The 25,606-nt window shown below is 42.0% G+C and overlaps 1 protein-coding gene across 2 annotated transcripts in view; it reads right to left on the reverse strand.

Moving 5' to 3' along the window:
- Nucleotides 1-11,399, reverse strand: part of ppargc1b (peroxisome proliferator-activated receptor gamma, coactivator 1 beta) — a 91,124-nt gene extending 79,725 nt beyond the window's left edge. The window contains exon 1 of one of the 2 annotated variants that reach the window (XM_044040416.1): nt 11,281-11,399. In XM_044040416.1, the coding sequence (XP_043896351.1) occupies nt 11,281-11,361 (81 nt within the window). In that variant the 5' untranslated portion in view covers nt 11,362-11,399. The remainder of the gene's footprint in view (nt 1-11,280) is intronic. The other variant, XM_044040415.1, reaches the window with a different exon arrangement.
- Nucleotides 11,400-25,606: the final 14,207 nt, after the last annotated feature.

The raw sequence follows: 25,606 nt of genomic DNA on the forward strand, positions 1-25,606 counted from the left end.
CTATTGATAAACAGATCTTAGAGGGTTTTTTTTATACAATATTGTAGAGTTACTGCTACAAATACTACCATTTATTCTGATATTGCTACTACCTCAGCTACAATACACCGTTTAGAGTCTTTAGTGATATGTTTTCAAGAAAGATCAAGAAAAGGATAGCATCAGGAAAGTTGTATTTCTGTGAGGGTAAGACCTAAAAGATATTTGAACCAAGGGAATGGGTCATTTTCCTTGGATTGTCCCAAACTGTAGCTCTACACGTGCTCTGCATTTGCTGGATCTTCAACTACTATGTCTGCTAACACTAAGAAATAAGAAATAAGTGAAATAAAATGGTTAGATCCCAGTTGTTGAATGTCTCCTTCAACCAAAGCAGAGACACCGTTTGGAAACTCTGCTCTTGCCTCTACCCTGAAATACCCTGCGTCATCCTGCACCTTGAGGAGCATGGGTTTGTAATTAAATACAATAATCCTGTTGAACTAGTGGATTATAGGAATGGAAAACACCTGCTAGTACGTATACATTATGGTTGGCTCACGACCAGAGTGTGTGTGTGTGTGTGTGTCACAGTCACTGCTTTGGTCCAGCAGACTAAAGTGTCGGTGTCGGAGGAGAGATGATGTGTTTGGGCAGTTGGGCGGTTTGCCCATCTGCAGTCCAGACATCTTTACAACTCGATCTGTCTGTCGGCTGAAGTCTGGGCGAGACCCAGCCAAAACACTGGCACTACGTCAAGGAGGGGGAGAGAGAGAGAGAGAGAGAGAGAGAGAGAGAGAGGAAGGGAGATAGAAGTGTGTTTTGGATTGTGTCAGAACCAGTGTCGGAGCGGCATTTACACCTCCGGCACTCGCGCAGCAATCATTGATCTGCCATGTTTTATTACAGCGGTACAGCAGCAGGAATCCAAGTCAAAGTCCAGTCGTTTAACGGTAGCAGATATCCAACAAGCCCAAATGATTACAGTAGCAGCAGCAGCAGCAGCCGTAGACAACATTAAGATATTAAAGTCCATCCATTATCGCTAACGTGTATCCTTCGAGGGTCAAGATGGGACCTGGAGCAAATCCCCGCTTACATTCCACAAGAGGCGAGGTACATCGTGGACAAGTCTGCAGAATATCACCAGGACGACACACAGAGACAACCGGGCACGTCCCAATACCCCAACCACTATCCGGAGGTCTTTAGACCAGGGGTCAGCAAGTACATTTGGCCAGTAGCACATGAATACCGGGACAAAGGAGCTGAACAATTTATCAAAATCGCAATTCAGACCTACTGCAAAAATGTGTCAAAATATCAAAAGGTGTCCAGGTAAACTTGGTCTCTGGGTTGATTCCCCTTGTTTATGTTCATTGGTAATTCTTCTGGGGTGTATAATCTGGTAGTGATGATTTGTAAACGTAAAGTATGAGAATGAACTTAAATTCTGTATGAATCAGTTGTTTTTCCTGCACTCCCAACATCCAATCCCGACCGGGCAAAACCTTTCAAACGCCTCTTACACATTTGTGCGCATTCGTGGAAACGCGGCAAGCATCCGGCTCCGTGTGACGCCAACATGCCACTCGGTGATCAGCTTCCCTTTCTCATCTCGTCTCATCCGTCTGAGCGCCGACCGATTTTTTTACAAAGAGCCACAGCACGGCACTTTAAAATAAGACATTTCTCTGGTGGCCGCCGTGGTGATAAATCAGGTAACGGAGGAGGAGAGACTTTAAAGAACTAGGGCAGCGAGTGAGCGACTTAGTGAGCGCGGTGGCTGCGGTGGCTGCTGCTGCTGCTGCTGCTGCTGCTGCTGCTGCTGCTGCTGCTGCTGCTGGGCCCTGAGTTGCTGAGGTGAGATTGGATTCCCCCTCTCCTTCAACCCCTTCCTTTTCTCCCTCCAGTCTCGTGTGTGTGTGCAGTGAATGACAAATTGTCTCACGCTCATGTTGACACTATCAATATAGCAACAGGAAACCTGTGATGAATACAAATTGCAGCTAAAGGTTAGCTAAGGACACATGACACACACATGGCGACGACATGACAAGCGAAGGAAAGGCCTGAAACGTGAGCAGGAATTCACATGAATGCATGAATAATTTCTCTAAAAGCAAAAAAGGTATGAATACTATAAGTCCTCTACGCACACCTCTTATGCAATTCCAATTCACGGACCCTCTGACATTATAAAATAAACAACTGTGCCAGTGCATGGCTCACATTAACATGTTTGCAGCCACAGAGAAAAATGTTCCTCATGACAAACATCGAGTAATTCCTGTCATTTAATGCACCGTTCCGCCCTCGTCTGCCGCCTCGCGGGCCCAAACACCCAGAAATCAAACAAAACATCTTTGTTGTCAGTGAAGATTCTTGCTAAAAAAAAAAAAACCTTCATTTGTGGAAATGTTCCCCTTGAGAGCTTAGTGTTGAATACAGAACAGTGGAAAACAAGAACAAAGGCCAGGAGAACGGGTGCAAATGCAGAGACGGCCTGCAAAGTTATGCAAATGCTTGCATAACTTTGCAAATATCACAACGCGGGTTGCAAATGTTTTTATTGCTGAAGGAACGGAGGGCATGGTGATCTATCAGCTTAGTGTAAATCAAGTTCCCTTTATGTGGTTTCTGGTCCGATCAAAGGAGACTTTGACCAATCACAGAGCAGTTCAGAGGGAGAAGGCTCGCTCCTATTCGCCGTTGTACGAGAACCACTCTACATACAAGACAAAGTGCTGCTTAAGACCCGGCAACAACTGCCAATGCTGCAAAGAAACCAGAAAAAATCTAGAACTTCTGCAATAAAAGGTGTTTGTATCGTCAGAGAGTTTCAGAGATGGTTTACACGTCTACATGCTCATATTTTCACAAGCTATGTTTGATATTCAACAAATATTTTTACTTCTGCTCTTGCCTAAATGGTCATTTACCCATTTCATCAAAAAATATTGAGTCTATTGAATGTTGATCCCAGAAGTTGGGCCAAAAGTCTGCATGTCCCGTTTGGTTCAACCAGACGTTCTGCTTCAAAAACAGCAAATTTTGCAAAGTTTGTCCAGTTTGTCCGCCAATAACGATTCATAACAGTCCCATTATCTTGTCTCTTCAAATGTCTTCATGGAGGCGTCCAACAACATAATTACCACAATAAAACGTGTCAGTATCGTCAGAGAGTTTCAGCTCACAATGTTTTGTACTTCTGTTCTTGCCTAAATGATCATTTACCCATTTAATCAAATAATGTTGAGTCGACTGTTCATCACAGAATTTAGGCCTGAAAATCCGCATGTCAACCAGAAGTTCTGCATCAAAAGCAGCAAATGTCTACATTCCGATGGTGTTTCTCCACTTTATACACCAACAAAGATTCATAAAAGTCACATTTTCACTGTCAAACCAAAGCAGCGGGGTCCTCCTGGAGGTCCCCCAACAACAGCCTTATCACAACCAAACTGGAAGTTAAAACCTTCTCCGTTCTCGCAGGAGCAGTTAATCTCACCGACGCGACCGAGACACAGGTGCGGCTCGCCTTCATCGAGTCGTGAAAGGTTAAACGGGATGCAAGCGATGATTTAACAGTAAATAACCAAAATGTTACATCCCGCGCTGGTCGGGCCCCGAGCGTCCGAATGTGACATAAAGATAAAGACGCCGTAAAAAGAGATGGAGAGGAGGAGGAGGAGGAGGAGGATGTGATGACGGGCGATAACGGAGAATCACAGCACGGACTGTTGAAGTAAATAAACAGAAATAAATGGTGGGATTTCCATATAAATTAAGAAAACGAGAGACGCGAGTGGATGAATACTATAAGATCTCTTGATCTTCTTTCTGTTCCCTCAGCCTCCCACCGAGCCACACGCGTGATGAAGCCATCATGCGTGTGTTGGACACTTTACACGGCTCAGTGCTGCTCTGCTGCGCCTCCTCGTCCTCGGGGAGACGCTCTGGAACATCCAGCAGCGAGCGTAAACGGGGGGACAAGTGAGATTAACGCAGGGTTCACAGCGCTAACGAGAAGCATCCAGAGAAATCTCTTCAGTTTCACATAAAGTCCACAATCTGAGCAGGAAGCTATTGGATAAGAGAGATTTTTATGAAAGCAATTATTGGTAAAACACCCGTTTAGTTTCTTTTAAATAGTCTGAACAATTCCTGAGGCTGAGAAGAGACAACGCAAAAGTCGCTCTGGACCAATTCCACAACATTTTTTTCATCTTAAAGTGCGTTTAACTGAACAATTCTCACAATCGGAGGTCGTTTTCTTGTATTTCTTACACCAGTGGCGTCAAAGTCGGCACCGCACACACTGGTGACCTTAGTAAGACACCTACCAAGTGAGTGAACCACTGCACAATTAATATTCTGCCATGTTTTTTGGCTAAAAAATGTTACGTACTGTGTCTTTAAGAGTGAAAGTAACCGGAAAACCTTACGAAAATGTTACGACACAATCACAAACGGCTTCCTTTATGTTCCGTACATCCAGAATCATGCAGCTCTGGTGTTTGTGTGTGCGTGTGTGCGTGTGCGTGTGCGTGTCGCCTCTAATGCCAAACAGACCTGAGTGAGCAGCTGACGAATCACCAAGCAATTAATTATTTAGGGACCCCCTCACCTGCTTCTGCTAGCATGTTAGCTCGGAACAGCACACACACACACACACACACACACACACGCACACACACAGGCCCTGTTCTGGAGGCGGAGTCAGCATCTTCGCCGGGTCCCTGATGAACCCCTTCAGGGATTCAGGAGGAAACAGCCGTATTCCCACAGCCCACTGTGACACACACACACACACACACACACACACACACACTTCCACTCAGCACCTCGATGCCGCGCCACAGAAACCACCGGTGGTTTAAGACACGGCTGTGTTAGGAAACATGAGCCTGACCAGTGTGGACAAACCACACCGGACCAGGACTGTTCCTGTCATTTCACCAGTCGATTGCAGGATTTACATAAACATTTAACTTCAGCCTCTTAACTTCCTCTCAGGTTAATTATAAGTGTAACGACACAGGTGACAAGAAGTCTATTTAAAGGTGCATCAGTTTTTCAGTAAATCACAAAAACAAAGTGATATTTTGGCCCGGTTGGTTTGGGTTTTTAAATCCAAACAGACAGTTCCTGAGTCCACAACATGTGCTTGCTTTCCATACTCTGCTCGTAAATTTAATCTGTTTTCTTTTCTTTATTTGAGTTTTAACTGTGTGAGTTATTAGCTTAACTGGTTTAACTAGTGAAATGCAGCCAGGCTTTTACTTTGAAATAGTCACATGGCACAGCAACATGAATCCGAACAAAATATCAGACGGAAAAAAAGTGAAATCCAGCCATAAAAAGAACTGCAATCCAGCAAACGTGTGTGTGTGTGTGTGTGTGATCAGGTGAGTCACTGTACAGCTGCACAGATGAACACATTGCACTGCAGCAGTGTGCACATCACGACTCAGACAGCGACGCCGCGGTGAGAGCCGATCATAAACCCGCACCACGAGAGACGGAAGAATAAAGAATAATAATAGAAAGACAGTAGAGACGTGACAGAGAAGGTCTCACTGTCCGTCTGTCTGTCCATCCGTCCCTGGCACTAACACCTGTATCCATCACTGCCGTGTGGAACTTCAAAGCCTGGTTATTTACACACCTGTCACTCACTGTCTGTCTGCCTGCCTGCCTGTCTGTCTGTCTGTCTGCCTGTCATTCTTCTCTGTCAAAAAATCGGATTTCTGCGTCTCCATCCAGGAAGTGATGCATTTACCTGCTTTGAATCCAAAAAAAACCTCCAGCACATGAGAACTGGTGAAAACAACATGAGCAGCAAACGAGACGCATTCAAGGGATCTCGCAAATTTCATTTCAAACGAGGTCGTCATCGGCGTAGAAAGATTTGTTTTCTACATTTTTAGAATCAAGCAAATAATAGAGTAATCTAATACTCGTGTCCATCCCTAATCCCAAATTATGATAATTTGACTTTTTGTTTCAGTCTGTCAACAAAAAGAAGTACTTTTTGCCCATTGAATGTCTCAAATGTGTTAGATTTAAATAATTGTAGTGTCTTTCTTTTAAGATACTGCGGTTTTAACTATTCCGTGATGAACTTTACAGTACTGGTGTTTATGTTTACGTTCCATTTAAGAGTCACAAAGAGGATATTCTTATGTTAGTGTGGCTAGAAACTACACTTCCATAATAACGGTCTATTTTTTGTGCATTGAATCATAAATGAACCTTTTTAGGGTAAATTCAGGGGCACATTTTTGTTGGATTCCCGTGACAAATTCGAGCCGCACAAGCAGAATACGACACTTCTGTTTCACGACGGTCGAATTGGAGCCGGGAAACGTTGACGCGATGATGTCCATCGATGTTTGTCGTCGAGACACGCGGAGCTGAAAACGTGGCCGGAGAGCGACTTCCGACGAGAAATTGGAGGGCATCACCTGATAGCTGAGAGCTGACACCCACACACACACACACACACACACACACACACGTGCCGCGTCATGGTTACAGCAGGATAAAGTGCCGAGTCTCTACACAGCGGAACAGTGAGCGTCATTAACTGTAGGTGTTTAATGCTTCTAAAACACCTCGGAGACGACCTGATGAGTCTCCGCGCGTCTACGTGATAATAACGTGTTGCTAAACCTGAGGCGCCGAGGCGCTCTGTTTACGAACGGCGTGTTCTTTTAAAGTTTTCCCCGGCTGTTTTGTCTTCGTTCCCTGATCACACCTGCTCAGCTTTACATAAAAAAAAAACAGGCTTTTTTTTTGTTTTGAATTGCTGTAAAAGAACACCGCGCTGTAACTGAGACTCTTCTCTTTGCAATAAAACTTTTATGATCCCTGCGAGGGAACCGGGGCGACTTGTTTTCACTCGATAACTCCACCTCCACAGCTCACAGATACTTTTTTACTTCACATATCTGTACTTTTGTACTTTTACTCCACTACATTTCCTCCAACTACCTTTGTTGCTACCAAATACAATCAGACGAAGAAGAGTTGGTATTATGGTCTGTATTTATATAGAGCTTATATCTATATAGAGTAATTTTCTGGTCACATACTGTTTTTTAAGTATCACCTTTAAGGTACTTTATAAAAAGACTGCTAACAAAACACCTTAAAGTATCTTTAAGGTAAATATGTGATATCCTAAAGGGGAAGAGAACATGTGATTCTCAGTATCACAAACACTCACGGCGGCTCATATTTTACAAGCATGTGGCCTGCGAGCGAGCGAGCAAGCGGTCGTACCCTGTTCCAGCAGGATGTGGTGAGTGACGTTAAGTCGGCCTGATCCGTCCCAGAGTCTGTCCAACGCCGGCGCTCGACACCCGGTCAATGATTAGCACTGAAATAGATCTGAGCGAGAGCGACTGTGCTCTTGAAACAAGGCCAGACATGAAACAGGAGGCAGAGGTCAGAGACGGAAAAAAAAAATCCACGCTTCCTTTACGTTTCACAGTGAGTGGAAATTGAAGTTAGCTGTGGTTTGTTACGTTTATACATGTAAACGCACAAAGATAGTGTTTGCGGGTGTAAAAGAAGCTAGCGATAGCAGGCAGATTCTTTGTCTTTTTCATTCTTAACAAATTCGTCACACTCGTAGCGTTAAGCACAAAAAATGTACTTTTAAAAGCAGGCTATAAAAAAATATTCTACATAATTATATATTCTACTTTTTTGAGCTGATTTTTTTCACCTACATATGACCTAGTTATTGATATCAAATACTAATACATTTTAAAAGATTTCCACCCTTTAAATGCCACGTTTTTGTCACAATGACAACATGTTTTTCGATGAAAATGTATTATTTTCAATATGCTACATGTAAAGTAAATATTACTACAGCCTGGGATACGTCGATGATTAGCAGCAACATTTGTGACGGTGCCATCTAGTGGAAATAGCTTTTTTTTTTCTCAACATGCCAAATATGGCCAAAAGCAACAACGCCATCTAGTGGAGAGTAGTAAAAAATGATCACTACCGAGGCAAAATCCCCAGATTGACACGCAAATATAATAAAATGCACAAAAATCGCAGTTTGAATGGGTTTCATTGGGACATTTTTGGTGCTTAAGGGTCTGAGTGTAACACTCATTTGTACACGGTGTATTTTAATGTCGGAGCTGAGCCGTAAGTAACAAGATCACGTAGAAATACACAATCTGAACAAAAATCCATGCATGAATGATTATGAACACATGAACGCAGTCAAAATTAGCAAAACACGGAGAATGAAAAGCGAGTAAAGTGAGCACAGCCGTCCCCTAAGGGCTTTCCGTACCGCCCCAAAACGCCTGTTAACGCTGTAGTACATATGCGAGGGCTGTAGGTGAGGATGTTTTTAAAGAATTTCAAAATAAAAGTGTTTGTTTTCAAATTACATGTATATAAATACCCATTTTATGATGTCTGTAAACAAAAGTAACTCAACTTGGTATTTAATGGTGGGCCGCATGGAGTCGACTGGGGGACCATTAGTGGCACACTGACCACACAATGCCTTATTTCTTATTTCTTTATCATTCAACACTTCATATTTTGACAAGTCGACCTTTCTTACTCTTTTTTCCAGTTTGGGGGCAAAAAAAATATTCAAATGCTCATAAAAGTAAATGGTGTTTGTCATAAAGTGTCTGTGAAATACAGCGAGACAGGAAGATGAAAGGTTTTACAGTCGAGAGAGGGAGGGCACATGCGAAGGAAGGAGGGAGGGAGGGAGAGAGAGAGAGGGGAGGGACCGCCTGACAGCTCACTACGTCACGGGTAACGCCTCCCTCACTCGCTCCCTCCCTCCCTCCTCCACTACAACTCACATGACTGCTGCAGCTCTGTTCTGTAACTCCAGTCACGAGGAGAGAGTAGTATTACAATAACCAGCCGGCAGGGGCGAGCAACACACACACACACACACACACACAAAAGGGGGCAAAACAACAACCTAACAGCCCTGAGTAAATGTTAACACATTAATGCTGCGTTGCTACAATAATAATCTTATCGTTTTACACATGAACATAAAAAAAAAAGACTAGTTTGATTTTTTTTTATTTGATTTCCTTTGAACTTCCTGTTCCTTGTCATCAGGTTACATGTTTGTCCTCGTCCCTCTGTGTCCCTCAAGGACAGCCAATATCAAATATCAACATCTGAGGGGAAGCTTGTGGATTTAATGAGATTCTGTAGATGTGAGACACCGGATTATTATTAAAGGAGTATTAATGAGGACACTTCCTGAACATGTGCATAAATATGTGCATTTTATTGTGATAAACAACAGGAAAAAAAATAGTCCTAGTATGACTTCAGTGGCTATAAATAAACAGGAAGTTCATATTTTATTGAAGTCTTAAGTTAAATATATAATAGTAAGCCATGATATAATAGTACAGTACACGGATGTACCACGGATAATTTATGTATCCGCCTCAATTATGGGCTGTTTCATCTCATCTACTTCACATCTGTGTGTGTGTGTGTGTGTGTGTGTGATGCACATGTCACTGCTGCATGTTATAAATAGACCAACATTCTCCCCCCCATCCCTACACACACACACACACACACACACTGATGATCCAGCAATCAGAGCAATAACAATCACTATGACGTCACTGTGATGCAGTAAACGCAGGGGTCCCATATTCCAACGACAGGCCGTGTATGTGTGTGTGTGTGTGTGTTTGTTGTGGGTGAACGTGCACACGCTGGCCGTCCACGCGCGTCGTGGGAGCCGCAGATGAAGACCTGATAACGTCCGCCTCTCCTGTTGTGCTGAGCGAGAAAATTAATCCATGCGCCAAATCCCGTTTGAGAAACTACACATTTACTCCCTCCTTCGGCTGTTGCGAAAGAATGCACGCGTGCACTCGCGCAGCTTGACATTGACCTTCATCGATGCATCCTCACAGTGGATTCGGCATACACACAACATCGAAATAGCGACACTTAATATGCGTTCAACCTCAATTTCTGTCGTTGGTGAACGCCACTTGCTGCAGCTCTTTAGCGGGAGATTATTGGTGGGGATTAAGAGGAAAAGCAGCAATTAAAGTTCACATTTTAGGGGAAATAACCGCTGCTCGGTGTGCCGAAATCCACTTGACACTGTGCTCATTCTTTCCCAGCATGATTTGTGTTTTAAATGCTGAGCGTTGCGGGCACTGAGCGTGAAAACGCTTAAATGTGGCGGATTCTGAGCGGAGTTTGGCGAGCGTAACATTTCAGACCACAAACAAACATCAGCAAAATCAAAAAAAAAAAAAAACGTGCACGTGAGCCAGACTTCAGTGTCGTAACAGATTATGCAAACGGTTATGAAAGAAGAAAAAAAAACTTTCCCAGCTGATCACAGAGCCGCCGCCTTTATATCAGCGCGTGCTGATCAATAACAGATACACTTCCAGTAATCATCGATCACGGAAAAGACAGTTGCTCAACTTTACAGTGAACCATGAGGAGCAGGAGGAGCAGGAGGAGGGGACGCCGGCGCGGAGGCGCGCGGGGATCCACGCAGAGCCTCCCGGGTTCAGGCTCTTAAGCTCAGGCTGCTGCTGCGGCAAAAGCCGCTTATAAATGGGAAGAGGATCAAACACAAGCGCATAGCTGTGATGTGACAATGTTTCCACAAACATTTATTCAACATCCGGTTTCATTTAGACAGAAAACTCAACAACAGCAAAGAGAGAAATCCACGCGTGAAGAAAAACACACGCGCGTGTGTGTTTCCTTCACGCTCCTTTCAAAACCAATAATCACCGACAAAAGTGTCACAATGTCACGGAATCATAATAATCCTCAGGCTGAGTCCATGCGTTCAGGCGCGCGCACCACGTGTCAAAGTCTCCGACAACAAAACTTCCCTCAAGATTGCGTCAAAAGTTTCCCATAATCGCCGCCGTGCATACCAAATAATCCCGCAGCTGCGTCCACGCACATCGGCGGCTCCGCGCTCCCATCGCCGGCACCGACGCCTTTTTTAAAAAAAAAATCCGTTTCCACTGCACTGACGGTTCCTCCAAAAAAAAAAAAAACACGTGAAAGCCTCACGTCAAGACTCACACACACACACACACACACACACAGAGCGAGAGACCCGGACGCACTGCACTGTGCCGGGGAGATGCTGCTGACAAGCCGCGGGGAGAGGCTCGCTGCAAGCCGGCGTTTGCGTGCGCCACAGCCGGCGACGCGCAAAGACGCGCCCGGCTGTGCAGAGGCCGAGGTCCGGTGCGTCCGCAGAGGCCGCGCTCTTACCTGGCTGCCGGAGTTTTCTGTCAGGTAATTGAAGACAAAGGACGAGAGTTCCTCATCTAACAGTGGAGCGCAGTCCGCCATCTTCTAGTGAATGAGGAGCCGCGGAGTCAGAGGAGCGGACTATAGGAGGAGGAGGAGGAGCAGGTGGCGGGAGGCGCCGGCAGGGGGCGCATCTGTTTACACACACACACACACACACACAGGAGGAGGAGCAGGTGGCGGGAGGCGCCGGCAGGGGGCGCATCTGTTTACACACACACACACAGAAGGAGAGAGAGAGAGAGAGAGAGAGAGAGAGAGAGAGAGAGAGAGAGAGAGAGAGAGAGAGAGCCAAAGAGAGAGAGACGTTAAAATGATGAGACTCAGAATCTTCACATCCCAGTTTACTGACATTGAATCAAAGGAACTAACGTCCTCTCGAGCAATTGACGTCAATAAATATCATACAGAATATTTTTAATGACAACTTTAAGCAAAAATGCAAAGGTATGTATTAATAGTACACACTTTAATCTGGGGTAATAACAATTTTAACAACAGTTCCGACTAAAACGAGTTTGAATTGGGATCAAAATAGTGGAATTAAACCAGTTTAAAAACATTCCTTGACTGGGATTAAATGATTTGAAACTATATCAACTGGGATTAAAACGGCTTCATTTGGGATTAAAAGTTTTAAAACAGTGTGCACTGGGATTCAGACAATGTTCATTTGGGATTAAAGCGGTTTCAATTGGGATTAAAACCATTTATAAAACGATGCCAGATGGAATTGAACATGTTTTAAAACAAATTTAACTGGGATTAAACATTTTAGACCAATTCCATTTGGGATTAAAACCAACAGAGATTAAAACTAGTTTGAATTGGGATTAAAATAGTGGAATTAAACCAGTTTAAAAACATTTCTTGACAGGGATTTAATAATTTGAAACTACATCAACTGGGATTAAAACGCCTTCATTTGGGATTAAAAGTTTTAAAACAGTGTGCACTGGGATTCAGACAATGTTCATTTGGGATTAAAGCGGTTTTAATTGGGATTAAAACCATTTATAAAACGATGCCAGATGGAATTGAACATGTTTTAAAACAAATTTAACTGGGATTAAACATTTTAGAACAATTCCATTTGGGATTAAAACCAACAGAGATTAAAACAATGTCAAATGGAATGTGTTTAAACAGATTGAGCTAGGATTAAACATTTTAAAATCGTTACCATTTGGGATTCAAACTATTGTAAAACAATATCAAATGGGATTAAACAGCCTCAATTAGGATTAAAACCATTTAAAAACAGATTCGACTCAACTTAAAAGACAAATGAAGAAATTGCTTCATTTGAGATGAAAACCGTTTTACAACAAAATCAACTAAAATTAAAACATTCTAAATTGGGATTAAAACTGTAAAGATAAAAGAAAAAGAACAAATGTGTAATATGGATTAAGTTAAATATAGAAATAGAGAACTTCACAATGGAGAATTTTCTCATTTAAAAGCATATTTAAGACCTTATTTGAAAGAGTCTTCAGATTTTCTCAGATTATCACACACACAGGTGAACGATCAGTGCAGTTGAAACAAACTGGACTTAATCTGAAAGTGAGCAGGATGTAACGTTTGGAGTGAAAATAAGTGACATTTGGAAACAAACGCCTGCCTCGTGTTTTCATTTAAAAACCGTTGGATTCTCACTCAGATTGAGTCGTTTTTTTAAGCTCATTCCTCCGCAGTCGTGTCAGGATTTGAAGAAGACGTCAGATATTTCCACTCCCTTCTATCGATCGCTCACTCGCTGGAGCTGAACCCAGATTAATTTGTTGCCGCGTGTCTGACATGTTTGTGTTTGTGAAGAAGAAAAAAAAACAAAACGAAAACTACTTTTGCTGAAAAAGAGTTTTGGTTTATTTCACGTGAGCGACTCGTGTTTGTGAGAACACGACAGCAGTGGTGAGTGAATGAGACTCCGTGTTACAGTGAGTGAATGAATGAATGAATGAATGAACACAGAGGAAACGGCATCACAACAACACACACTTGTAAAAAGTCTGAGTGTGATTATTTACTGTGGTTTTATATCATTAAATGCTGGAATCAATGCTTGATGTTTATATGAGATGAGGGATTAAAATGGCTTGATTTGGGATTAAATTGTTTCAAATTGGGGTTAAACCACTTCAATTGGAATTAAAGATGTTCAAAAACAAAAGAAACCTGGGATTAAAACTGCTTAAAAACAATAGCAACTGGGATTAAAACATTCATTTTGGGTTGGAATTAAATTGTTCCAATTGATATTAAAACTGTTTAAAAACAATTACAACTGGGATTAAAATGGCTTGATTTGGGATTAAATTGTTTCAAATTGGCGTTAAACCTGTTTTAAAACAATGTCAAATGGGTTTACAACCACTTCAATTGGAATTAAAGATGTTCAAAAACAAAAGAAACCTGGGATTAAAACTGCTTAAAAACAATAGCAACTGGGATTAAAACATTCATTTCCGGTTAAAACTGTTTTATTTGCAATTAAATTGTTCCAATTGAGATTAAAACTGTTTAAACCAATTACAACTGGGATTAAAATGGTTAGATTTGGGATTATATTGTTTCAACTGGGTTTAAGAGAAAAACATGAAATGATCATGTGCCAGAGATTAAAGAAACCTGACTTCACTGATATTCTGCCTTCCATTTACATTGGAAGTCGGAAGTGGGGGCGACGCCGTCGCCAAATTCTAAACGAGAAGACGTAAAAACAAAAAAAAGCAAAACACGGACACAAACCCGGGACAGGGTTCTGTGCCAGTTCCAGTTGGTTCTCAGCTGGAACCAAAAAAAAGTGGTGCTTCCTCGCGAACGGTGACATCATCAGTGGGCGTGTCCTATTCTGCCGCGTTTACTTCTGCCTGCGCAAGAACATGTGTTTCCTTGGTACTTTGGCTCCTCTTAATCTGGGGTGAACGCAGGCTGGTTCAAATGGAAGCACTAAGGTTCTGAGGCTCCAGAACCAGAACCAGAACTACAACCAGAACTGTGTCTTTTTCTGTCGTGGTCATGTGACACGTCTAGGCCTTAGTCCAAGTTTGGTCAATACTCGCTTCTCAGATTTCAGACGGACGATCCAGTTGTGATCACATTAACACAATAAATGAACGCTTTATTTTATTTCTCTAATGTCACGTTTAAAAAAAGCGCTCCCTGCGTTTGTTTCATAATCGTATCTCGAGTGTCACAAACTGAAATAGTGTCAGTTACACCAGCACGGGGCTGAGTATGCGGTCAGTGGGGCAAAGGTCGCGGTGGACGCCAACATTTCTCGAGTGCGAGCGAGTTGTTCCAACCGTGTTCCTTCTCCTTCTTCTTCTTCTTCTTCTTCTTCTTCTTATGTTACAGCACTTTCTATTTACAGTCTCTCTCTCAGCCAAAGTCTCTGAGCCGCCAAAAAAATAAAAGAATAAATCCTCAACATCAGAGGAAGCAAATGTGGGTCACGAATCAGAGGTGAAAGGTCAGAGAATTAGCACTTGACTGACACAAGTTTACTTCAGAAATAGATTTTCTTCATTAAATAAGTAAATAAACAAAATAATCAGAATAAACACAGTACTTAACTGTCATTTTACATGAATTTAGCAGTCTGGCAAAAAAAGCATTGTATTTCAAGTTTATTTCCATACTTTAGCAGTAGTTTTATGAATAAATAGTATTTACCCATAACCTTACAGTATATTATGATTTAGCTGTCATTTTACCGCAAAAATATTGGATTTAACTCCAATTTAACAGTTTATTTCAATGCCTTAGCAGTTATTTTCTGTATAAAAAGTATTTACCCTAATCTTACCCTGTATTTTCATGCTTTAGCTCTACTTTTCTATATAAAAAGAGTATTTTAAATGTACACGATCTGACCATGATTTCACAGTACTTTTCTGAATAAACAGTATTTTTTGGGGAAAGACACTGAACTTAGCTTTAATGTTAGTACTTTTCAGACGTTTACAGTATATTATCATGATTTTAGCAATCATTTTCTGTCAAAAACATGGTATTTAAAGTATATCTCCATGCTTTAACAGTCATTTCCTGAATAAATAGTATTTAACCATAACTTTACTGTACTGAGTTAGCAGTACTTTTCTGAATAAAAAGACTATTTAATTTAAATTTACAGTAAGTGATTGTGATTTTAGCTCAACTTTTCAGAATAAACACTGTATTTATCTTACAGTATAGTATTTACAGTGTACCTTACCCCGACAGTACATTACCATGATTTCAGCCACGTGACAGCAAACATGTAAATATTTACGAGTATTTCTCTTCAGTCACTTTACAAATGAAACGTTTGCACGCGCTCACTTGATTTTTCACATTTTTTTGTTGTTTTTTAGTCAAACGTTTGTGTTGACTTCACACATTTCACACAGACACTGTTGACTTGAGTGAAATCAGCACCAAACGTGTTTTATTTTCATTAGATTTGGCTTTTGTGTCAAATACACCATGGAAAGTAAAGCTGCGTTACCTCGTCATTGTTTATTTCACACAACTTTAAATCCCTTTTTCTGTCAGTTGGTGTGAAAGCAGCACTGCAGTCCTTCTTCCTGGTTTGGACAAACATTTGAATTGGTGGGCGGAGCCTGGCTAAATACAGAGGCTGGACAGGAAATGGACAAAACTAAAGGCTGAATTAGCACGGGGGTGATTTGTGTTACATCGAATTGGACTGCAGTTAATTTATTTTCCCCCTCTCGTTAAAGAATGGTCTGATCCGCCAGTTTATATAGTTTGTTAAGATATCAGCGACCATGTTTTGCAGATGTGACGCAGATTATGTGTGTATTTGTTGATGCAGGTGCAAATCTGTACATTTTAGTGTTGAAATTAGATGTTGTAAAAATTAGAAATTGGGTGAAACTGCTGCCCTCTCTGGTCAAACAGCAGCTACTGCATAAAAAATGTCAGATTTCTTTGGTTACTTTTAAATATTTTACGTTATGTTTTAGTTTAGTTTTCTGAATGAATAATATTTTACCATACATTTACATTATATTACCATGATTTAGTGGTAATTCTCTGGAAGAAACACAGGATTTAAAGTATATAGCAGTAGTTTTCTGAATAAATAGTATTTAGCCATAACTTTACAGTACATTACAATGATTTAGTGGTAATTTTCTGGAAAAACCCTTAATTCAAAGTGCATTTACATATTTTAGCTTTAGTTTTCTGGATAAATAGTATTTTCCAATAACCTTTCAGTATATTACCATGATTTAATGGTACTTTTCTGGGAAAAACATTGTATTTAAGGTATATTTACATGCTTTAGCAATAGTTTTGTGAATAAAAAGTATTTAACCATAACTTTACAGTATATAACCATGTTTTCTGGGGAAAAAAACACTATATTTAAAGTATATTTCCACACGTTAGCAGTAGTTTTCTCAACAAGTTGTTATTCACCATAACTTTATTACCAGGATTTTAGCAGTGATTTTCTGGAAAAAACACTGGATTTAAAGTATATTTACATGCTTTACTTGTAAGAATTGTAGAATTATATAATTTGCTTACCCACATTGTCAGATTCTTGTTCTTAAAAACAAGCACGTTTGCATTAATTTACAAACACTTTGCGTATAAAGGCTGTTTTTTACAGTGAAGAAACCTGGCAGAGAGATGAGTTGTTGTCACCGAGGCAAAAAGCAAACGTCTGCACCCACAAAACAAAAGAAAAAAAGATCCACTCCCGATGACAAACAGAGCAGAAGCTGCAGAACCCTGAGGAACGAGCTCGCACCTGCACATTTATCACAGCCGCAGAGCTGCAGGAGACAAACACAAACACTACAAACAAGACCGCGCTCCTCGCACGTAAGCTGAGATGATGTGTCGTCGCCGCCGCAGCATCCAGGTCATCCGAGTTGACATTTCAATAATGTCCTCGTCCTCGGGGTGCGGCCAGAAACAAGGCTGCGGTCCAAGGTCGGAGTGTTTTTAAGCAGGGGCCCCCTCCATGTGTCAGGCGGAGCGGGTACGCCGTTTTTATCCGAGTGGACATTCCAATAATAATCTAGATTACATGCAGCGCTGACTTTGACCTCAGACTACTTAATAATTAGACCTGCAGTGAACGCAGTGTGGATGAGTTTTAGGACTTCAATATTAAACACTTGAGTACTCACAGGACTTATTCTTTAGAGATAATTCAAAGATCATTGCCTTCTTACGTCTATAATGTCATGGGAATGTGTTCATTATGGCATATTGTCATTAGACCTCCACTTTGTAAACCCTGTCACTCTCCCACACCAAAACCCATAGAGAAAACCAGCGATTTTAGCTCCCAGGGACACGGGAGCTGCTGGTCTACTGCTGCCCCGTGTGGCCAGTTTGTGTCACTGTCGTTAATCAGGGCAAAAGCTTTCAAACACAGAAGTCACAAAACAACACATTTGAACTTACTGTTGGAGGCAGACGTGGATCAACAACTGCCGTGAGCTGGGATTTAAAATTGTTGTTAAAGTTGTTGTTAAAAAGGACGTACCTCTCTCTCTGTGTTTAATATTCAGGCTTAAGACTGACTGACTAAATGAATGAATGACTAAATGAATGAATTTTACATCTGTCATCCTTAAATAAATGAATCCCAGCTGTGTTGATGCAACTGAGGTCACTGTTTGTCAGGTTTGAGTCCCGATCAACCAATTATCCTTTTGTCCGAGGCGAAGAAGGGGTGGAGTCTACGGGGTACGCAGGTATGAGCGCGGCAAAAAGGGGAATCAACGCCGCATGACTCCGCTCGGCTCCACTCCAAGTCTCAAAGTCGGACTAATGCGCCCGTGTATTGTGATTTAGAGTTGAGCTTCTAGTTGGACCAGAGCTGGACTCGAGCTGGTCTGGACTCTCCGCACATTCGCAGTTCCCGCCCCCTCAACTAATAGAGCTCTGGTAGCTGACATCAGCCAACCAAGGTAGCGCCATTTTGGTCGGAAACTTCAAGCAAAGAACCAAACAAGGTTGATGGTTCGCATCCTAACATGTGACGTCCGACCGTCGGCCACTGATTGGCGAGAAAGTGTCGTCACTGGAGGAGTCATGAGCGCGACGTCCGACTCAAGAATCGAAGCCAACAATGCTGAAGTGTAGATCGGTTAAAAAAGACTTCAAAATCCTGAAAATATGCTTTAATCGCAAACATTAAACAAAGGAAATGTCTAAAACATGATGATCACTCAAAGCTGGTAGATACAGAGCATCAACTATCACTCATCTTTCATACCCATTCACACACACTACATCAGCATGTAGACTAGCGGAGCCGGGAATCGAATCCACAACCTTTGCGTTGAAAGGCGCCCACTCCGCCACTGAGCCACCGTTCAGTGGTATTTCAGCTCAGTGTTTTTGTGTTTCCAGTAGGAAAAGGGCCAAAATAACCGGCCCCAACCGGGGTTCCATTCTTTGGCACCCGTCCCTCCCTTGAGGTACCAGAGTAAAATGGTACGATATGGTCTAGCTCCACCCACACGAGTCAGCTGATTGGGAAAACGCCACTCCCTTGCAACCGGTGTTTCTTCAACGCCCGCAGTCTATTCTCACACAAACTTTGACGTCTTGTTGAGACAAACCGAGCTGCTGGATGTCCTCTGTGTCGCGTTCGATGACAATAACCCCGCCTACCGAGTAAAGATAACACATGCCTGACCCGGGACTTTACTATTCCAAACCATACCCTACCGTACCAAACTGGACCATGCCACTATGGAAGACCAATGGAGAGACAGGAACCCCTCACGAACAGACCCCAACCTGACCCGACCCACATCTACAATGTGCCGGACCCTCTACTTGTGTCCAGTAAGCGTCCATGTGTGGGACAAAATGCATTTACCTACGACTCCTCTTATCCTTTTATCTGAAGCCGCGGTCTTCAGATAAAGGCTACGGTGACTGGACATGTGATGTGATTTACAACGCGACGATCTTGAGTCTGCGCCCAGTTCGCGTGACGGCGAAGCCTAAGACGCTTACGGAAAGGTCCCGGGTGTAAACAGACACTGTAAACAGACTTTATCCGCCGCGTCCAAACTTAGTGAGTGACCTATGAAAGACGGCGGCGACATAAATAAACCACTGTGTGACCCTCTGGCACTGACATCAGTCCGTCTGTGTTCACACCGTGTTCCTGACAGTCACGGTCAGCGGGGATTGAAAAATGCCGAAGGAGACGGAACGTCTCATCACACCCAGACACCTGTTACAGAACCGTATCAGTAACAAAGTGTGCGGCGGGACGGACGGAGTCAGTCTGGCTGTGGACGAGTTTTCATCTCGACAACTTCAGCAGCTCTTTCCACTTAGTTTGTCCTTCATTATCACTTGGATTACGTGTAACATAATCTGTATTTACTGACCATATACAGTATATGTACAAGCGGACAAGTCTTCTGGTACAAAGAGGGAAGCTGATGCTGATGGATTCCCACGAGTTCAGTATTTATTTCAGGTTCTTTAATACTAAAAAAAAAATGCATGTAAAGGGGCGTGAACATATCGTGACAGAGGTGTGAACTCAGGTCCACCCCCCCGCTTCTCCAAACATAGGTTCTTCTGGTTTCAAAATAGTAACCTCAAGAGTTCAGGGCAGGAGTTCCCAACCTAATCCATTCCAACTTTATTCATAAATCACTTTAAAAATAGCTGAAACAAATTACATCACTCATATGTGACATCAATCTCTGACCACTATGCTACACTGCAAAAAAATAATTTTTTACGAATAGTTAAATGACAATTCTGGGAAATTGCTCTTCTTGATCAAACTTGTCTTAATACAGCGCCACATACTGGCCCGGCATGTGTACTACAGTGTTTGGAGTCATTTTTTGGGGGGGGGTTTTCATGTGGATAAAGTCATTTCATGAAACGATGTTTACAGAAAACTAATGTAGGTGTTGTTTCATTTTTGTGTGGACAGACAGAGCCTAAATGTGGCAAATCTTTGGCCATTTTAAAGAATGTATAACAGAGATCGTGAAAAACATTTGTCGTTACCGTCAATGCAATTCGTCTTAATACATACATTTGTTAAAAGATTTCACTTTTTAGTTATACACCAGTATAATTTGCACGTCAGTGACGTGTGAGCTTACAATAAAATCACAGTATAAATACATTATTGCTTTCTTGTGTGTAAAGCTGGTGTGTGTGTGTGTGCGTGTGTGTGTTCATGCTGCAACATCAAGCAAAGACACAACAGGTTCTTTTGTCTTCTGATTGAGAATAATTCCATCATATGACGGCAACAGTCCTAACAAATGAGCCAAATAATAAAAAAGATATTTCGCCTTAAAATTAGATTATTTTTTTATAGTGCAATAAAAACAAGTCTCATTTTACTCACACACTTTTTTGTGCTCTTGTAAATGGAACCGCTTGCACGCGAGCAGCGCCGCGTGCAATCAGGGAAATGGGCCTTTTTATAAAGAGGTAATTGAATTGCAGTAATTTGGAGCGGCGGCAATAAAGAACGTGGTCTGTAAAAATGACGGCAGCGCAATACGGAGAAAAGTAGCCAATAAATCACTTCTAGCATCTTGTGTTCACATCCGTGTGTTTCACCTCTGCAGTATGAAGACACGAAAGGTCACGAGGATGATGTCACTGACCTGCACTGGACAAGTGTTCACCATTAGAATAATTCTATTCAATTACTTCACCTATTCTTATTTCATTATTTTGATATATTACGTTATTATGCTACACTATAAAAATACACAAGTTTCCACAGTGTTCTGACAAATGAAGCAGAATCAACACAACAATGTGACGCAGGAGCAAATAAAGGAATGAATGTGAATAAATACAAGTAGTGAAAGCGATAAAAATACAGTCCCATTTCTAATTGTCTTATTCGTAACCCTAAGCAGAACCGTCAGAGACATGCTAACAGGCTAATGGGAGATCCCCACAGATCCAGAGAGACAGTGGAGGAGAATCACTGCTCACAGCGAGCAGAAGAAGACGGCGCAATGGAAACGAACACTAGCGGCGGATTTCGTGGTTAACTCTCGGTAAATCCTGGACTCAGACTAGATTAACCAAGTGCTAGTCTGCACCGCGACAATTCTTTGTAGATGTTTTTTCAACGAGCTGTTGTCCAAGACACACAAATAAAAATGCTATATAACTAACATGGATTACTGCCATTAATGTCTTTAATGGAACAGTACGTCAAATAGATGGACAAAAGGTTTTATTTTGGCTAGCGTGGCTAAATAACATGCTAACCAATGTTAGCTGTACGACGTCTGGAAAAATCTCCTGGAAAAGTTGACTGTGTCTTCACAGGCATGACTTCATCCACACTTTTCTGTGGATTAACCGATGATGCCGATGACGGTCCGTTTATATTCTGAAGTCACATTAAATCACGCGGGTTTCTGTGAGATCTCAGAGTAGCCACACTGAGGAAAATACCACCTCTGTTTTCCAATTAAACTCAAAAAAAATAACCAAATCAATCATATTTCCTGACTACAGAGGCCATAAATACTGTAACAGCATTATCACCTGAAGGCAGCATTTACATGAGGAAAACCCTGGCGTGACCTTCAGTCCGACCCCAGCAGCCACTTGTTCACTTCTCCTCAGCCCATAATTCACCTCCATGAGTCATTTCATCACAAAGTTTCTCCCCGTCTCTCTCCACCAAATCTCCGTCTGTCTGCAGACGCTGCAACAAACTGCTGCAAGAATGCAAAAAATGAACACAGCGCCGCCTTGTCACGTTCTCTCCTCTGATTGGTTAACGGGGGGGTGAATCGCAGGTTGAGGATGAGCTCACTTTGCCCAGGGCTCCGCGCATTTGTACGAGGAGGAAAATAGACGATGGATACGCTCTCACATTCATGCAGAAAAGCCCAGGTTCACATAAATATAAATAGTGTCAGTAAATCTGCCTCAGTTACACTTTTTAAAAGCTTTAGCATTTTTATCTCTGTTGTTTTCCACTGAAATTATTGATGCATTTCATTTCTACCTCAAACACAAACATAGAGACGCTTGAGGATGTTGATTGTGGCCCAAAAGGAAATCACAAGATAGTGCCGGTGACCCGTGTGCCGGTGGATCTGGTGTCTGAAAAACAATAGTTAGCCTTGAAACAAGGAAACATTGGACGTTTTCATTGATAACTGCTAAAAATGTCAAAATCTGGATTTTGACGCGTAGAGAGTTCCGCTGGCTGACGTCACACAACCTCCTCTCCTGTCTAAACCTATAACCTGACAACCTATAACTTTCTGTCCCTCATTTGTCCTTTCACCCCAACCTGTCTAGGCAGATGTCTGCACATTTTTGAATCTGGTTCGATCAGAGATTTCCTCCCTTTAAAGGGGAGTGTTTGCACATTGTGTGAACTGCCGGGTTTCTCGTCACTCTTACTGTGTAAAATAAACCTACAACAGTCCAGTTCTCCCTTGATTCCAATCAGAAACAAGTGACCAAAATCACTGAACAACTCTTTACACGTTCATATCTTTTCTTGACAAAACAGGTTCAGAGCAACACGTTTTAGTCCAAGATCAAGTGTAGTCCAGCTGTGCATTTATAGATCGGGGGAGGAGGTTAAAGTAGAATTGATGTCACAAGACCAACAAGATTAATAGAAAGAGAACACGGACAATATGTCCACAGTATATTCAGTGTAATTGTCCACGTGAAAAGCAATGTTCGCCGTTAAAGGGAAAATCCCTTCACAGTCTCACACACACATGAACATAATAAGAAAAGATTAATGACACGGGATGATGATGAATTACGTCCATATTTGGCCGTTCCTTTCAAGCAATGTCAGTGTCAATGTCAAATGTATGCATATGCAGCCATAGTTGAACAAAGGGCTTTACATCAGACCATGAATTAAATGGATTTAAACAGGGTCAAATCAAAGAAAGACACAAATCCACCCAATCTAGACGCACAGATCAACACGAGTTAAAAGTCAAAAAAGGGTTTAAATTGACTGACATTTCCAGTAGTTTGTTCCAGAGCCTTTTATTTATGCATGTGGATCATGGATCATCCACAAAATGCTTATTTCTAAGAAGGGTTTGAGCCTGGTTCTGTTCTGGTTGCCATGACGCGGTTCTCTACGCGACACAAACACACAGAATAGTGACTTGTTCTGAAAAGTGTGGTAACGACAAAGAGGAGGAAGAAGAGAAGTGGAACGAGGACGAGAGGTGTGGCGTCGGGAAGAACCGAGGAGGTCGAGACGGAGAGGAGGTGATGAAGGACGAGAGGAGGACGGGAGAGAAGAAGTTGGTGGAGAAGGAAGGAGAGGAGGAGAAAGACGAGAGGATGGGAGGAGAGAGGCTGTGAAAATCGAAGAGGAGGAAGAGTCCGGATTGATTTTTCCTCGTCTTCTCCTCATCTGTCTCTATCACACACACACACACACACGCACACACACACAACTACGGTGGCCTCCACAGGCCAGAAAGCATGTCATTCTTCTTTTACCTGCAGATTAAGCTTCTACTTTAAAGCGGCAAATGCACACTCAGGCTGGTTTGTCCGTTTTGTGTTTCTGTACCAAATCAGTGGTGTAGGCTACGCCCGTGGTTCTCAAACTGTGGCACGTGCACCACAAGTGGTACGCGAGCTTCCTCTGGTGGTACTTGGAGGAAAATCCTAAATACTGTTCTAGTGGAGCTGAGGAGTTTTGAGTGTGCAGAGATAAATAAAAAATAAATAAAAAATTATAATCTTAATCTAATTAACAATAAATAACAAATTATTTTATTTGGAATAAACCTTTTTTTTTTTTTTTACAGAACTTGCATCCAAGTGATTGTTTTTTTAAAATCATTAGAAAACTAATGAAGGTCTGTTTTTGGAGGTAAATGTGTGGACGTGGCTTGACACGCTTTACTAGCGCTGCACGCTAACGCGTCACAGTTATACACAAAGACAATTGTTTTTAACGGCCTTCTTCTGAATCTACAGCCATTTAAGTGGCAAAAAAACAAGATGCTAGCCTGATGCTAACATTAGTTTTTTTTACGTTTACACAAAATAAATCCAAACTAGCAAGCTAATGCTACACAGAGCAATACACCCGTCGCTCATTATCACTCTTTTTATTTTATATATTATAAAAGCTGTTGATTTCACCCTCAAATCATCGTTTTCCAACAAAAACATTTCTTTTTTTCTTTTTTTTATGACCGTTTTCTCTTCCATGTCTGAGTGAAACAGTGTGTGAGGTTTATTGATCGGCTGCTTTCACAGTGTTGGGTCTGAACCGCGCTGATCAATGGACACATGACCCGTCTATGAAATGGGCCACGGCACTGATTGATGACAACAAACAAGACACTGTTTTCTATATCACACATCAATAGAGGATGTTCTCTGTGTGTGTGTGTGTGTGTGTGTGAATTTATTCCAGAGTAATGCCTTTGACAGGTTTACGAGCCGTTAATCTACAATACGAGGCTGAGATTAGCTTTGATCACAATTTTTATTGCGGAATCGATTGATGAAGACGCTTGTTGTCTACGCTTCAGCGTCTCGAACTGATACTGACGCATGGAAACATGGAGACGGTTCAGTATGCGGGAAATACTAATATTATAGTTGAGTCCATTCATCCGTGAAGGTACAATTTAGTTTAATACGAGCCTTTCGGTACAAATATGTAGTTTACAGGATACCCAAGGGATTAGTAGACGGCGTATGTGTGCATACACTGGGCCATTTGAGAAATGATCCCTCCATCCACGGCTAAATCAGGACTTGTTCAAGAAAATGATGAAGTCAGCAAAAACATGAGACTGGGATTGAGTAAGCTTAGCTTAGCGCTGCAAGGTCGGTTCAGCGCGTACTTGTAAATGAAGGTCCTGAGTTGTCACCAGGTGGAACATCAGTAGTCTCTGTAGTGGTGCTTTTCCATCAGTGACAGTTTTCTGGTACCCGTCACTGAAGAGTCATGAGCGACATCATCGATGTGAATCAGTCTTCTGTCGACGCAAAAGCACGATCTTGTACTCGTCGGTCTTTACTTGTGTTTGCAGTAAGAAAAATCACTGAAGCAGACAGACGTCACGATCATTAAAAAGAGAGGGAATTTAAATTGTTACGACAGCTGAATGGAAATATCTGGTGTTTTAGTGACGGACATAAAAAAATCATCAGCTCTGAGGCAGAGGAATGTTTACATTCACTATAGATGTGATTAGACTGCACAGTCACATCTGTCACACACACACACACACACACACGCGTGTCTCCTCCTCTTATG

Source organism: Solea senegalensis, linkage group LG12 (assembly GCF_019176455.1).
Source record: "Solea senegalensis isolate Sse05_10M linkage group LG12, IFAPA_SoseM_1, whole genome shotgun sequence".
Lineage (NCBI taxonomy): Eukaryota > Metazoa > Chordata > Actinopteri > Pleuronectiformes > Soleidae > Solea > Solea senegalensis.